The sequence below is a fragment of the Hyperolius riggenbachi genome, chromosome 4, assembly GCF_040937935.1.
Source record: "Hyperolius riggenbachi isolate aHypRig1 chromosome 4, aHypRig1.pri, whole genome shotgun sequence".
Lineage (NCBI taxonomy): Eukaryota > Metazoa > Chordata > Amphibia > Anura > Hyperoliidae > Hyperolius > Hyperolius riggenbachi.
The window spans coordinates 58,584,623-58,600,596 of record NC_090649.1 but is presented as its reverse complement, the minus strand read 5'-3'; the positions used below and the strand labels follow the sequence as shown (position 1 = coordinate 58,600,596).

Genomic DNA, 15,974 nt, shown 5'->3' with positions numbered 1-15,974 from the left:
GCAGGGGGTGGGAAGACAGGACACTGTTTCAAACAGTTTAGAGAAGTCACATTTGATTACATTCACACCTTCCCCTGGATAAATAAGGGCAGATTGAAGGGGAGGGGAGAATGGGAGCTCCTACAGCTATAAGAATCTAGGACACACTGCAGGAAAAAAAAGCTGCTTCGATCCCTTTAAATTTTTACTGCATATTTCTAATGCCCTTTCCCCCAGTGCCCCTCACAGGCTAGTTATTAGATCTGCCATGTCTCCGTGTTTTCTCTGAGCTAAAGAGGAAAGCAAGTCAGAGTCTAACTTTAACTGATTCCTCTTCAAATGGTAATTCTGCCCAGAGCCAGTTTTAGTTTCTAAGTGCTTCTTTCATATGGAAATAAACAGTAAATTGAACTTAAATAGACATCTTAAATGGACATCCTTTCCCCAAGGCTAGGAGTTTGGAAGATGGGAAAAGCAGAGGGATCTGGCAATTCTCCTCTATTCCACTTACAATTAGCCAAACTCTGCAAGTAAACAGATATGAAAACTGTTTTTAATATTGCTGTTCCTCTATTGTTCAATGCAAATGATTCATCTAAGCCGCTATAACAACTAATAATCCTATATTTGGAGAGACAAGTTTGAAGACAACAAATATAAAAGAGTGTGGATTGCAATTTTTAGTCATTTATTCGATCATTTGTGTTAGCTATAATTACTACTAATAACAGCACAGGCAATTTTGTTTTAGGGATTTCCATTTACTGTTACTGTTAATGCCTTACAGCTGGGAACATCAGACTTGGGAGAAGGACTTGGGAATAGGGGTTGAGAATGCAATGCCAAGCAGCAGCCGCTAAAGTAACTAAAATTCTGGGATGCATAAAATGGAGAATAAAATCGCAAGATGCTAGTATACTACTTCCTCTGTATAAATCACTTGTGAGCCCCCTTCTGGAATATGGCATATAGTTTTGGTCACCACACCATATGAAGCTAATTAACATACTAGAACAGGTACAAAGATTGGCAACTTAATGAATCAGAGATTTGGAACATTTCACTTACCAGGAAAAGTTTGTCAAACTGGGCATATTTAACTGGAAGATGACTGAATAATGGCTTGAATAACATGTATAAATACATCAGAGGGCAATACCGAAGCTTGGCAGATGAGCTTTTTGTTCCTAAACCTTAGGGTACAACAGACAAAGGGATCTGCGTATGGAGGAACATAGTTTTTGCTACATGTTTAGAAAGGGGTTGTTTACAATAAAAGTGATTCAAATCAGTAACATCTAACCTCAGGAAGTACCGGATGCTTTCCTTGCATTGAATGGCATCCACAGCTATAACTACTAGGTAATTCCCGGGAAAGTTTATCCAGGGATTTTATTTGACTGCCAACTGACTAAGCCTTAGGCCCCTTTTACACAGTCACTTTGAGTTGGCCTATTTTGTCCAACGCTACGCCAATGAAAGACTATGGGGCTTGTCATACCTAGCGTGGTGCAATGCACTCTGCTGGAAATGCCCGATTTGCCGCAAAAGCAGCATGCATGTATATGATCGTAATCAACTAATTACGATTACGTGAAATTACGCATAGATTTTTGCAATTACGCCTATACATAATTACAAATTGTTAATTCAATTTACTTTTTATAACCATTCGTAATTACGCCTGAATTTACATGTAAATTTGTGCTGACTTTGGCGGTAAATAGAAACGCCCCCATACATGCTATTGATACTAAGGCCTGGTTCACATTAGCGGTGGCCGTCCGGAATCGCCGTGCCGGAGCCGGACCGCTTGCAGAACGGACGGAACGGACGCACGGCATGGCAATGAAAGCCTATGCGTCCGTTCACATGCGTCCGTTCTGCCGGACCGGAGCCGGACCGGATCTGGACTCCGGCGTCCGTTCCAACATGCGCTATTTTTGGGTCCGGCTCCTCCGGCAGCCGTATCCGGGGCGGAGCCGGACTGCACCATCCGGCCAATACAAAGCAATGAGAACCGGAGAGCGCACAACACACTGGCTAAAAATCCGGATGTTCTACCCCACTTCCTATGCGGATTGTTGCGGCGATTTTGGATGGGGACACATGGGCAAGCATTTTGGAGTGGAGCAGCAGTGACTTTACACGAGCTGGAGATGTTGGCAGCATGTCGGAGGTGGAGGTGAGTGCTAAACAGCAGAGGGCCTGATTCCACAGGTCCCCCTTCTGCTGACCTCCCAGACCCCAACATTTTATTTGGTTTGTACTTAACTTTTGCCAAACGGATCCGGATCGCATCCTGATGAACACCTGATGCAACCTGACCGGATCCGGTCCGGATCCGGTCAGGTCATCCGGTCCGTTTGGCAGACAACCGCAAGTGTGAACCGGGCCTAAGATTGCTGCATATGTTAAGGTGAATACAAGTGGGCACAACTCGAAAAAAGTTTATGAGAAAATTGATTTCAAAAATGCAAAGCAAAATGGTTTTTAAACTCAGAAAATTGACAGTTTAAAAAACATTTTTCTTTGTATTTTTAAAATCAATGTTCTCAAAATTTACAAGATCTTTTTGAACAATTCTTTTATTTATAACTCATACTCACTATTCTCCTTAAAATATGTAGCAATTGTGGTAGCAATGGCATGTATGGGGGCTTAGCTGTTCACCTCCAAAGTTGGCACGAAATTATGTGTAAATTCATGCAAAATTACGAATGCTGACAATTACATACAAAACTAATTACGCTTTTCCCAAAAATTTCGTATTACAATGCGTAATTGTGAATAATGATGCGCAATTACGCATGGGCGTAATTTCTGGTCATCACTAAGCATGCACAGCCACGTACCGCGAAAGTCTATGGCGACGCAGGTGTTTTTTTCATTTTCAGTGAGAATACGCAGAAGCTTCTTTTTTAAATGCACTTCCATGCAATTTGAATTCCAACCACAGGAAGTGAGCCCCACTTCCTGCTTGGCCTGCAGCCAGAGTGGAGATTACAGCGCGCTGCAGCAGTAATCACCTTACGCAGTGTGAAACCGTCCTAAAGGTTTTTCAACTTCTGCTGGATCAAGTGGGATATATCTGAGCCCAGGACAGTAATGTACATCCACTACAAGGATCGGCACCACACAATGTATTTATAGCTCAATGCTCTTTTATTATATCAATAGTGGACCTAAGCCCGTTTAAAAATGGGCTAGGTCTGTCATTGCGCATGCGCTCGCCGTGCACGCACATTTCCGCCGCGCGCTCCCGTCGCCAGTTGCCTGTCACTTTTTTTCATGATATAATAAAAGAGCATTGAGCTATAAATACATTGTTTGGTGCCGGTCTTTGAAGTGGATATACATTTGTGACCCCGTGGTACTGGGGAGAGGACCTGGGCACACCATTAAACGCTTTTTGATTCTTTTTGGCGCTCCTGGATCTATGCTTTTGTAAGGACGATAATGTACCAATTTTTATTTATTTATCATTCTTTATTCGGGTTGAATTTGATTGAGGGATGTCTTTTTTTTTTACAACCAAACTAACTATGTAACTAATGTTAGAATCCAGAAGTAGTAAATCATAAATGAAAAAAGAAAATAGTTTTTCTCTTTTGATTTTCTTTAAACCTGTATCTTTTTCTTGAGACGTTGTGTCACTGCCAGTCTGATTGTGTATAGGTTACAGTCGTATTCTAAACAACTGACCGAGTGTGTCTCTTTGTCCTACAGTGCTGATGGAGAGTTTGCCATCACCCACATGACCAAAGCGCACCTGTTTCACACGGGGAAAGTCGAGTGGGTCCCACCCGCCATCTACAAAAGCTCCTGCAGCATTGACGTGACCTTCTTCCCATTCGACCAGCAGAGCTGCAAGATGAAGTTTGGTTCCTGGACGTATGACAAGGCCAACATAGACCTGGAGAGCATGGAGCGTAATGTGGACCTTAAGGACTACTGGGAGAGCGGGGAGTGGGCAATTGTCAACGCTGTTGGGACGTACAACTCTAAGAAATACGATTGCTGCACTGAAATCTACCCTGATATCACCTACTACTTCATTATTCGGAGGTTACCCTTGTTCTATACCATTAACTTAATCATCCCATGCCTCTTGATCTCTTGCCTTACTGTCCTTGTATTCTACCTACCATCCGATTGTGGAGAGAAGATTACGCTGTGCATCTCAGTGCTTTTATCTCTCACCGTGTTCCTTCTACTGATTACAGAGATCATTCCGTCCACGTCCCTTGTGATCCCCTTGATTGGGGAGTACCTTCTGTTCACCATGATTTTTGTCACCCTCTCTATTGTCATCACCGTGTTTGTTTTGAATGTGCACCACCGGTCTCCAAGTACTCACAAGATGCCTCTTTGGGTGCGATCCGTCTTTCTGGACCACATACCCAGGTGGCTCTTCATGAAGCGGCCACCGGCTCCGGTGGAGGAGATCATCAGCAGCCAGTATGACCCACCAGAGCTTAAACTCAGTACCTCCAAATACTGGATGGAGACTGATGTGGATGAGAAGTGGGGGGAACCAGAGGCTGAACTGCAGCCGTGTCATGTCCACCACATGTCCTCTCACAATCACAACCTTCAATATCGATATGACTATAACCATCCAGTGCCTGGGGGCCAGTGCCAGACCCCTCGTCAGGGGAAGGTGGAGAATATGGAACCCAACTTCTTGCTCTCTCCGAGCATTTTAAAAGCTTTAGAAGGAGTTCATTACATAGCAGATCACCTGAGGGCCGAGGATGCCGATTTTTCTGTAAGTACAATGTGGCTAAATAGAAGAATTAATTGATTGGTGCTAAAAAATACTATTTTAAAACAAAACCGAACCCAAGCTCGGGCTCAAAATCTGTGACTTACTATTTAGAGAGGGAAGCCTCAGGATCCTAATAAGGCTTCCCTCGGTTCTAACAAGCCCTCCATTGCTGAGCTTGGCCCCCTTCACTTCGAGGCCACACAGCTCCTCTTCCTGGTTTATGTGCACGCAATGGCCGCGCAAGCCTACCCCCGCATGCTCAGTAGCATGGAGCTTGCGGCTCTGTGCTACTGCGTGTGTGCGGGCAAGCTCAGTCAGCTACTGCGCGCACTTGAACCAGGAAGAGGAGCTGCGCGGCCCCCAAAGTGATTAGAGACAATGCCTTGTCGCTAATCTTCCAGGGCGCCGTGCTCAGCAACGGGGCACCAAGGAATAGCAACGGAAGCCTCAATAGGATCCTGAGGCTCCCCTCTATTTAGCTAAGTGTCTGATTTTGTGTACCCGAGCATCGGCTCGGGTACACTTTAAAGAGAAACTCCAACCTAGAATTGAACTTTATCCCAATCAGTAGCTGATACCCCCTTTTACATGAGAAATATAATGATTTTTACAAACAGACCATCAGGGGGCGCTGTATGACTGATTTTGTGCTGAAACCCCTCCCACAAGAAGCTCTGAGTACCGCGGTACTCTGGGCAAACTGCCACAATGTAACAATGTTCACAGACAGGAATTAGCTGTTTACAGCTGTCTCTAACAGCCAAAACAGGTAGGAGCAGCTACATAACCTGCCCACAGTAAAAATGTCACCATGTAATAAATGTCAGAATGTAAATCGGGGAGAGGAAAGATTTTACAATGAGCAAACACTGACTAAATCATTTATACATAATTATGGTAAAAAATGAAGCCATTTTTTTACTACATTATTTTCACTGGAGTTCCTCTTTAAAGTGTCATTTGTGATAAATAATGTTATCAAAAATATTACTTACCCAAATTTGAAGTTCATGAGATTCTTTGGCTTCCTGGGTGGCTATACTTAGCAGGATGAGTCTTTCCAGAGAAAACCTTACCACCTTCAGAAACTAAAATCTGGAATGAGTCATATCGCTAAGAAGGTTAATGAGGCATTTAACTATATATAGAAGTAAATATATACAGTGTGTATCTTATACTGTATATATTTACTTAAAGATACAAGGGAGGAGGTATCAATTGCCACACTTAAAGAGACACTGAAGCGAGACTAAATCTCGCTTCAGCTCTCATATATAGCAGGGGCACGTGTGCCCCTGCTAAAACGCCGCTATCCCGCGGCTGCACGAGGGTCCCTTCACCCCCAACCCACCCCCCGCAAAAGTTGGTCGGAAAGTTGGTCGTAGGATTTGTCTTCCTGGAGGCAAGGCTAACGGCTGCAGCCCTGCCTCCAGTCGCGTCTATCAGACGTGCATCGCCGCCTCTCCCTCTCAGTGAAGGAAGACTGAGAGGGGCGGGGGAGAGGCGGAGATACGCGCGTGGGGCAGGGCTGCGGCGGTTAGCCCTGCCCCAATGCGGAAGCGCTCCCCCGCATTACGGAGGGGATTTGGGGGGACAGGGACCCCCGTTAAGCCGCGGGATAGCGGTGTTTTAGCAGGGGCACACGTGCCCCTGCTATATATGAGGTCTGAAGCGAGATCTATTCTCGCTTCAGACTCTCTTTAAAGGAAATGGGAAGATTATGGAGGCTACCAAGTTTATTTCCTTTTAAACAAGGCCAGTTGCCTGGCAGCCCTGCTGGTCTATTTGTCTGCAGTAGTGTCTGAATCACTTACCTGAAACAAGCATGAAGATAATCTTGTCAGATGTGATCACTGATGCACAATGCTGCGGTAATATTGCTGTGCACAGGAAGAGCACAACACTATTACCGCTACTACTGACAGCAGGTTACTACGAGTTACACGATTAGCGTATATTACTCAAATATCACGGTCTGTGCCAATAGTGTAACTCGTGGTAGCCTACTGACAGTAGTAACAGTATTATCACTGTGCACTGTATGTGCACAACAATAATACCACAGCTTCATGCATCATCCCCTTAATGAGGAACATAAACACATATGTAATAAAGGGGTGCCTGGAAATTTGAGGACCCAGATAAGCCGATAGTAGAATATCAGTAAATTTACCAACATTCTACTATTAAAGTGTAAAGAAGGATTGTAAAATATCGGTATTAAAGAGACACTGAAGCGGAAAAAAAATATGATATAGTGAATTGGTTGTGTACTATGAATAATTACTAGAAGATTAGCAGCAAAGAAAATATTCTCATACTTTTATTTTCAGGTATATAGTGTTTTTTGTAACATTGCATTATTCTATAATATGTGCAGATTACACAACACTCAGCATTCAAAATGAGTCTTTCAGAGCAGTCTGTGAACTAATGACCTCTCCGGTCATTAGTTCACAGACTGCTCTGTGGAAAAGTAAATAGTCCAGGAACAGTTGAGATAATAAAAGTCAGATAACAGCGCTCTCCATGACTAACTTAGTTGGAGAGCTTAATGGCTTGTTTGCATAGAGATAACAACTGGAGTTTCTCAACTCTTCCTGTACTGGAAACAATTACACTGATGTATCTGATCCCCCTCCCACCACACGAACACCCTACCTGATGCCTAATAACCACCAAACCCCCTCCCACCACACAAACACCCTACTTGACGCCTAACCTTAAACCCCCCTCCCACCACACAAACACCCTACTTGACGTCTAACCTTAAACCCCCCTCCCACCACACAAACACCCTACTTGATGCCTAATATGCCTAATAACCACCAAACTCCCTCCCACCACACAAACGCCCTACTTGACGCCTAACCTTAAACCACCCCCATGCCTAACCTTAGCCACCTCCCCCGCCGCCAGTCGTCACCCCTACCGCAAAAGTAAAACAAAAATGTAATCTGAAATAGTGGCATTAAGCGTCATTTGGGCACCAAAATTTCTCCTCAATACCGCTTTTTCAATAGGCGCAATAGCGGTGCCCAAACTTCTGCTGTTAGTGGGGTGGTGCTCCTCTGGCCCTTGGTCCGTATGGGATTGCCTATGTTCTCCAGGGGGAGACTGCAGCTGATGAATTTTTAACTTTCTGGCAGTGTTGTGCATGTGCCTCAAAGCATGCTGGGAGACATAGTTCATAGCAGCGAGAACATCTCTGTACTCACATCCATGGACTAAATTGTGCAACTGCTGTCTCTCCCTGGAGAAGATGGCAAATACCATATGTATCGGAGTAGGAGGAGCAGCACCCCATAGGTAAGTAATGCCCTTTGCCCCAATCCCGATCCCCACCCCCCCAATGGCACTCTCCATTATGAACCTCCCTTATAGGAAAGTACTTTTTTTTCTGCTCAGTTTCCCCAAGGGCCCTTTCACACTGGCGTGGTGTGGCAAATTGCCACACTGCTAACACAGTCTAATTAAACCCTATGGGGAAGTTCATACTTCCCAAGTTGCGGTACACTGTGCCGGAAGTCCCCAATCTAACGCTAGCGCAGAGCTATGCTACCGTGCGGGATCCGTGGCAACCCGGAAGTCATGTTAGTCTATGGCGAGTCACTTTTTTATTAAAAGTTGATGTCACGGCATGCATGCGCGGAAGTGTATTTTTACAAAAGCAGGAAGTGACTGCAAGCGCATGTCACTTCCTGCTTGGCTGGTGGCCAGACAGGGAACACTGCATACTAACGTGGTGTATCCTGAAGGCCTGTTGGCCCACGCACCGAAATGCAGTTTGAAGTGTGAAACCCGCCTGAGTCTCAGACTGGCTGAATGTGGTCACATGATACACAGGCTATGAAGAAGAATTACGTCCCAGCATTACATGGTAGGGCAGCCAAAGAAGAACAGCGATCTGTAAATGATGTTAAATATTTGCATGTACGGCATATCTAAATATTTTTATTCTCATAAAGCCTGAAATGTGTTTAACTCATGTTCTGCTCCATTCTGCCTAGGTGAAAGAAGACTGGAAGTACGTGGCCATGGTCATAGACCGGATATTCCTGTGGATGTTCATCATCGTCTGCCTGTTAGGGACAGTGGGATTATTTCTGCCCCCGTTCTTGGCTGGCATGATCTAGGATTTTATCACAATTACTAGACCTGTTTTTTTTTTAGGCTGAGATTCGCTCATTTTGTTTTTTGCCTGTAGCAAACAAAGAACTCTAGGAGGACAATGCTGCTTACATCTCAGGCTCGTGGACTCAAAGGCTTACCGAAACATGCATCACTGACTCCGCCCCTGAGGAACTGTGGGACAAGTCACTGACAAATAGCAGTATGCTCCTAAATAAAACAAATGTTTGAGATTAGTTAATATGGCTCTTATGTGTCTAATTATTTTCTGATAAAGTAGTAGGTCTGGAGTGGCACACCTTGCCGTTTAAATGAGTGGGTGCATAACCCAGGTGTCAAGTCACACCAAAACGTTATAGTAGAGTCAAAGGTCGGTTAGTACACCAATTTGTAGATTCCAAATATTTAATTCTTCACATCAAAAGTCAACACACAGTTTGACAATTGTTTCAGGGCCATGGAGGGTACCATTCATCAGAAAGTGCAGACTATACCAAGACTATCGTATAGTCTGCACTTTCTGATGAAGGGGACCCTCCGTGGCCGCGAAACATTTGTCAATCTGTGTGTTGACTTATGATGTGAAGAATTAAACTACTTCGGAATCTACAAATTAGTGTACTAACCGACCTTTGACTCTACTAATGATTTTCTGAAGCCTGTGACCCCCAGCAAGGAAGAAAATACTCAGAATGTTTCAAATTATCGTTTTACCTACTTTTGAGTACTTTTTCAAATACTGTGTTAAGTGTTGAAAAACATTTTGTAGAGAAGGTGAAACATTATCTTCTGGGTTTTCTGCCAGGAGATCATTTTTTTTATCTTCTCTAATAAATGATCTCTGGAAGTTTGTAAGGACTAGCATAGGATTTGAAAACGAGGGAAGAAATCATTGTACATTAGGCAAAGCTTGACATGTTCTAGGATTTATCTTCTTGTTTTGACAATATACTCGGCCCTCAGGGCATTCACTGGCCAATAGGCAGTTAAGTTTTTCTCCTAGGAGATAATTTTTCATCTCGATTTAGAATGGCTTTCCAGTACTTTGCAATGGAAAAAGTACCAACAAGTAAGTGAAACAGTACTGCCAAAATTATTTATAGTATGTTTTTGTTTGCCGGTGGTTTTGAAAGGTGTTTTATTGACATGTTTGTTAATATCGCCTTGGAGAAAAGTCAGGAGAAAAGGATAATTGCATATGGGCCATTGTGCCTAGAAGACTTTCATAAACTACTACGCTGTTCTGGAAGGAAACCCAGGAAATATTTTTTTTTAATCTTCTCCTAAACAAAGCTAGTAGCATAAGAATCTATGGCCCATATGCAATTAACTTTTTCTGCTAGGAGATAATTGTTCATCTTGCAATTGAAAAAGTAAGTAAGTGTAAAGGTACTATGAAAATATTTGGAGTATTTTCTTGATGGTGGTTTAAAAGGCATTTTATTGACACGTTGTTAAAATATCACCTAGTAGAAAAATCAGAAGGAAAAGTTAATTGCATAGGGGCCTTTGTGGGGAAAGGGGTTGGGAAGAATGAGCTGAACATGCATTTTTCTCCCTCTCTTTTTGTCTACCCCAATGATGCTACTCCTAGGATGTTGGCGCTGTGTGTGGGCACTGGAGATTCAGCTGATCACTGAGGATCAGAGCCCCCAACTATGAGGAAGGGACAAAAAGGAGAAAGAAAAATATGAAAACAGGATATCACTGCATCACCTGTAGCTCAAACACTTCCATCTACATTCTTGAAGAGTAATATCTATTATTCAGGATCAGTGATATATGGTGGTTTCTGGATACAGGAGAGATTTGGAGCAACTTAGTATGCTTGTTAATTTATACCTGGCATTTGTTTTAGTTAAAGAAATCTTCTTGAAATGAAAAAAAAAAAACATGATATAATGAATTGCATGTGTAGTATGGATAATGAATAGAACATTAGTAGCAAAGAAAAGAGTCTCAGTTTTGTAGCTTTTTTTTTACAACATTGCATCATTCTGTCATACTTGCAGTTTACAAACCACAGACTACAAAACCGAGCAGAGCTAATGACCCTTTGAACTTTCCTGCAGTAAAACTTTATCTCAACCTATCTCTTACCATTTTTGTTTAAGTGCTTCAGAAAACAGGACTGTCTTTAACCCAAGTTGGGTCAGAGAGCTCAGAGAAGCTCTTTTGCATAGATAACAATTGAAGTTTCTTAACTCTTCCTGTACTGGAAACAATATGAGACTCATATCTGTGCTACTAATGTTCCATTTCTTAGCTTTACTACACATGCAAATCATTATATCATAAGTTTATTTTTGCTTCAGGTTTGCGTTAAACAATTTATCAGGGGTTCACCATTTATTCTTAGCAGATGAACCTGTTGTAGGCTTTCTGGATCCCGCCATCACATCTTCTGTTTTATTGCATCAATAATACAGAAAATCATCAGTGAAGAGTGGAGCCCAGACTATGGAGGAGAGCAGAGAACCACAGAAAACAGTAGTAGGTTAGATTTTCTTACTTCCTGTCTGGACAGGAAGTGCAGGAATTTTTCACAAATGAGGGACATAGAACAGCAATAAAAATCAATAAGTGATTCTAACCACGTCTCTCACTATCCAGTACTAGAATGGGCACTTGTTTCCCAAATATGGCCTTTAAATAGTAATTTAACAGTTGGATTCAGACAATGTTAAGATATGGAAGATGTGACACTTTCCCAGCACTTAGAAAGAGATTAACACAGCACAATGGTGCAAATGTGCACACAAATTTACTAATACATTTTGCTTCACATAAATAATGAGACTGTATCTACCACACAGACCATATCAATACATCTTTATTCATTATACACTAAATATCATAAAACCCCAATTAACGAGTACTGCCGTTCCCTACTGAAAGCTCCTCCAAGGCTTCAAGTGCGTAAACATGACTTATTATAGAAAATGATCCTGAGCGTGATTTTTTATTAATTTGGCATTTTATACGGTGAATTCCAGTCTCTGAAAATGAATATTCCTATGAGAACATATGAGAGTTTGTGAAAGTCTTCTAGACACAGATTGCCCTGAGGGTTGAGTATATTGTCAAAACAAGGAATTCAATCCTAAAACATGTCAAGCTTTGTCCTAATGTGAAACGACTTCCCTCGTTAGCCAAATCCTATGCTACTCCCTTACAAACTTCACAAAATAGATGACCATGAGATAAAAAAAATCCTCTTATTAGGACATCGGGACCTTGGATCAGAACTCAACGTTCACAACTTTGGATCATAACTTCTGGTTCACATGGTTAACCACTCATGCCTAACAACTGGCTTTTACGGGTCGTTACTGTTCCAGGAGAGTAATGGGGCAATACTAGCAGAAATTAAGGCATGGATTTCTCTGATGGCATTCAGACGGACGTGATCAGCAGATCATTGGGTCAAAGCTGAGTGTAACTGAGTGCCACATCTTATAGCCATTTGTTGGATGCAGGTGAACTCACAGTGAATGTCAATGGTTTTTTTTTAATTTCTCATTTAAAGAGATATGTCACGCTGGTTGAGAAAATAGGCAATCCTATCAGTCCAGATCTGTATGTTTCAAGGATTTTTGCAACCGCCATCTTGCTATATTGTGCAAAACTAAACACAACCATTTCATAGGGTTCTCAAGAGCTAAATAATGAATGGCCGTATTGGTTTCATGACCTCTCTAGAAGTGTAGGGAGGGTTGCACTGCTTCATGCTTTGTGAGGGTGAGGGCATGCAAATGGGGAGTTTGGGGGGGGCGGGGGTGTTATTGGGTTGTCTGTACAGTAGTAAGTAAACCAGAGGAGTACTGATTTTATGGTTAGACAGCTGCTATTTGAGCTCCCAGGTAGTTCTAAGCCTTCAAAGCCATTTCCAGACTGAAACAAATGAAGACACTAAATTTGCCTCAGCATTGACACATAGGGCCCAGTCCAATCACCTTTTCTCCTAGCAAATACATTTTCATCTTCTGTTTAGAATTATTTTTCAGCACACTGTAATTGAAAAAGTACCAAAAGTTGGTGAAAAAGTCCTGTCAAAATTATATTTTGGCTGAAAAGGTATTTTATTGAAATATCACCTAGTAGAAACCTTAAAGTGAACCGAAACTGAACTCCCCCCCCCCCCCCCCCAAAAAAAGAGTTTCACTTACCTGAGCCTTCTACAAGCCCCCTGCAGCTGCCCTGTGCCTACGCCAGGACAAGCCGATACTGCCGTCCCCTGCAGCAAGTCAGTTTCCTTTTTGCCGACTGGCCAGTTGATAGCCATGACTCGCTGCTGGGGACTGGAGGATCGGTGTGTCCCGGCACAGAACCAGGGCAGCTAAACGGGGGCTAGTAGAAGGCCCAGATAAGTGAAACTTTTTTGGGGGTCAGCTTAGGGTCACTTTATGAGAAAAAGTGAACTGAATTAGGCCCATAGAGCTTGATTCATTAAGCTGCACTGCTAAAGCAGCACACCTTAATGTGAAGGAGCAGCCACAAATGCATGCCTTACATAGCAGCGCTCACTGCCATGTAAGAAGTGTGCCTTCCTTAGATAGAACTATAGTTACTATGCTTAGATAGAACTATAGTTACTATGGAAGACATGCTCCTATCTAAGGAAGGCGTGCTCCTTACATAGCAGTGAGCGCTACTAAGTAAGGCATGCATTAGTGGCTGCTCTTTCACATTAAGGTGTGCTACTTTAGCAGTGCAGCTTAATGAATCAAGCCCATAGTCAGCTGAAATTAGAAGTTACATTACTTTGAATAAACACTGCCATCTAGTGGTCTTGGAAGTTCTCCAAAACGTGGGAAGGAATCCCTCTCCCTGATGTACATCCTGAAATGTATCTCACACAGAGGCATCTTTCTGTAACGACCCGTAATCACGAAGAGATCATGTGCGACAAACATTTTTTGCGATATTGCACAACATCTTTTAATGAAAATTAATTCAGGCTTTGTTCAAATCTAAAATCGAAATCACAACAGTAATCGATTTTGTGGGCAATTCCCCCCCCCCTTCCCCCTCCTGACGCTCGGGTGCTCGTTGCAGTTTTTATAATGCGCTTTAGCAGAGCGATTGTGTTTTTTCACTTCCCGGCGTCAGTCAGGAAGGGAACTCTTTGACCCGGAAAAGAATAAACACATTGGGCCTGATTCACAAAGCGGTGCAAACTTTTTCGCGGACTTTTGCGCGCGCAAAGTGCCGCGATTTGCGCAATCGCGGACTTTTGCGCGCACAATTTGCCGCGATTCGCGCGAATCGTGGCAAATTGCGCGCGCAAAAGTCCGCGATCGGGCGAATCGCGGCACTTTGCGCGCGCAAAAGTCCGCGAAAAAGTTTGCACCGCTTTGTGAATCAGGCCCAATGTGTTTATTCTTAAAAGCGCTGGGGAAATCCCTATGTAAAGCGCTTTTTCATACGATTTGCGACTTTCTTATACCTTCCATTGAGGCAAAACGCCTCAAAAATGGTCCATGCAGCGCTTTGCTGAGCGGATCGGAAACGAAACCGCTCAGATGTGAACACTCTCATAGGGAATCATTGCACAAGCATTTTAAGGCGATTTTCAAAATCGCCGGCGCTTGAAAAAAAGGTGTGAACGAGTCCTAAAAGATGTTTGACGATGCACTCCACGCGTGGAGTTAATTCGTTTTTGAATGATCGCCATGTCTGATTAAGTCGTGGAGGAGTGTTCCAATCCTCATTGACTTTCACAGGTTTTGCCACAATTGTTTAAGCAATCGTTTTTTTTCCGACAACACTTGCAGATTCAGCCAGATGGATCGGGGAATGATCGTCTGTCGGCCGAGAGCCCTGATCCATTTGGCTGTGATCCTGCAGTGGGTACTTAGCTTAAAGAGGAACTCCAGTGAAAATAATGTAAAAAGGTGCTTCATTTTTACAATAATTATGTATAAATGATTTAGTCAGTGTTTGCCTATTGTAAAATCTTTTAAATCTCTGATTCACATTCTGACATTTATCACATGGTGACACTTTTACTGTTGGCAGGTGATGTAGCTGCTGCTTGCTTTTTTTGGCAGTTGGAAACAGCTGTAAACAGCTATTTCCCACAATGCAACAAGGTTCACAGACATGAAATTGCCAGAAGCACCACGGTACTCAGAGCTTCTTGTGGGAGGGGTTTCACCACAATATCAGCCATACAGCGCCCCCTGATGGTCTGTTTGTGAAAAGGAAAGGAAACAGCACTGTTGCAAATTACAGAGGCGGAAGAGTCTCAATCTTCTAACTGTAATATTAAATACTTAACGCAGGAAGAAGTGAAGGCAAGACTAAATAAATTAAAAATAGACAAGGCACCTGGCCCGGATGGCATGCATCCTCGGGTCCTAAGAGAATTAAGGTCAGTTATAGCGAAGCCCCTTTATCTTATCTTTTGTGACTCTCTTGCAACTGGCAGAGTCCCAGTGGATTGGCGTACAGCCCACGTTTTCCCATTATTTAAGAAGGGCAAAAAATCAGATCCAGGAAATTATAGACCTGTAAGCTTAACATCAGTTGTATGCAAACTATTTGAGGGGTTACTAAGAGATACTATACATGACTTCATAGTAGAAAATAATCTTATTTCTCAGCATCAACATGGGTTTACTAAAGACAGGTCCTGTTTGACTAACATGCTCAGCTTTTATGAGGTAGTGAATACTAATATGGATATTGGGAATGCTGTAGAAGTGATTTACTTGGACTTTGCAAAGGCCTTCGACACTGTTCCCCACAGAAGTCTGGTGCAAAAGTTGAGGATGCAAGGACTGGGGAAGAGTCTGTGTGCATGGATAGGGAACTGGCTAATGGACAGAAAACAAAGAGTTGTGGTCAATGGATCGTACTCAAAATGGGAGACTGTTAGCAGTGGGGTCCCACAGGGGTCTGTACTGGGTCCAGTGCTCTTCAATTTATTTATTAATGACCTAGTAGATGCAGTAGTGAGCAATGTTGCTATTTTTGCAGATGATACAAAATTGTGCAGAATCATCAACTCTCAGGAAGATAGGGTCATATTGCAACAGGATCTGGATAGGATGGCTATATGGGCACATACATGGCAGATGAAATTCAA

General features: G+C 42.9%; 1 protein-coding gene across 2 annotated transcripts in view; it reads left to right on the top strand.

Moving 5' to 3' along the window:
• Positions 1–9,086, top strand: part of CHRNA2 (cholinergic receptor nicotinic alpha 2 subunit) — a 142,713-nt gene extending 133,627 nt beyond the window's left edge. For both annotated transcript variants that reach the window (XM_068279025.1, XM_068279026.1), the window contains 2 exons: positions 3,709–4,750; positions 8,761–9,086. In XM_068279025.1, the coding sequence (XP_068135126.1) occupies positions 3,709–4,750; positions 8,761–8,886 (1,168 nt within the window). In that variant the 3' untranslated portion in view covers positions 8,887–9,086. The remainder of the gene's footprint in view (positions 1–3,708; positions 4,751–8,760) is intronic.
• The last annotated feature ends 6,888 nt before the right edge of the window (positions 9,087–15,974 follow it).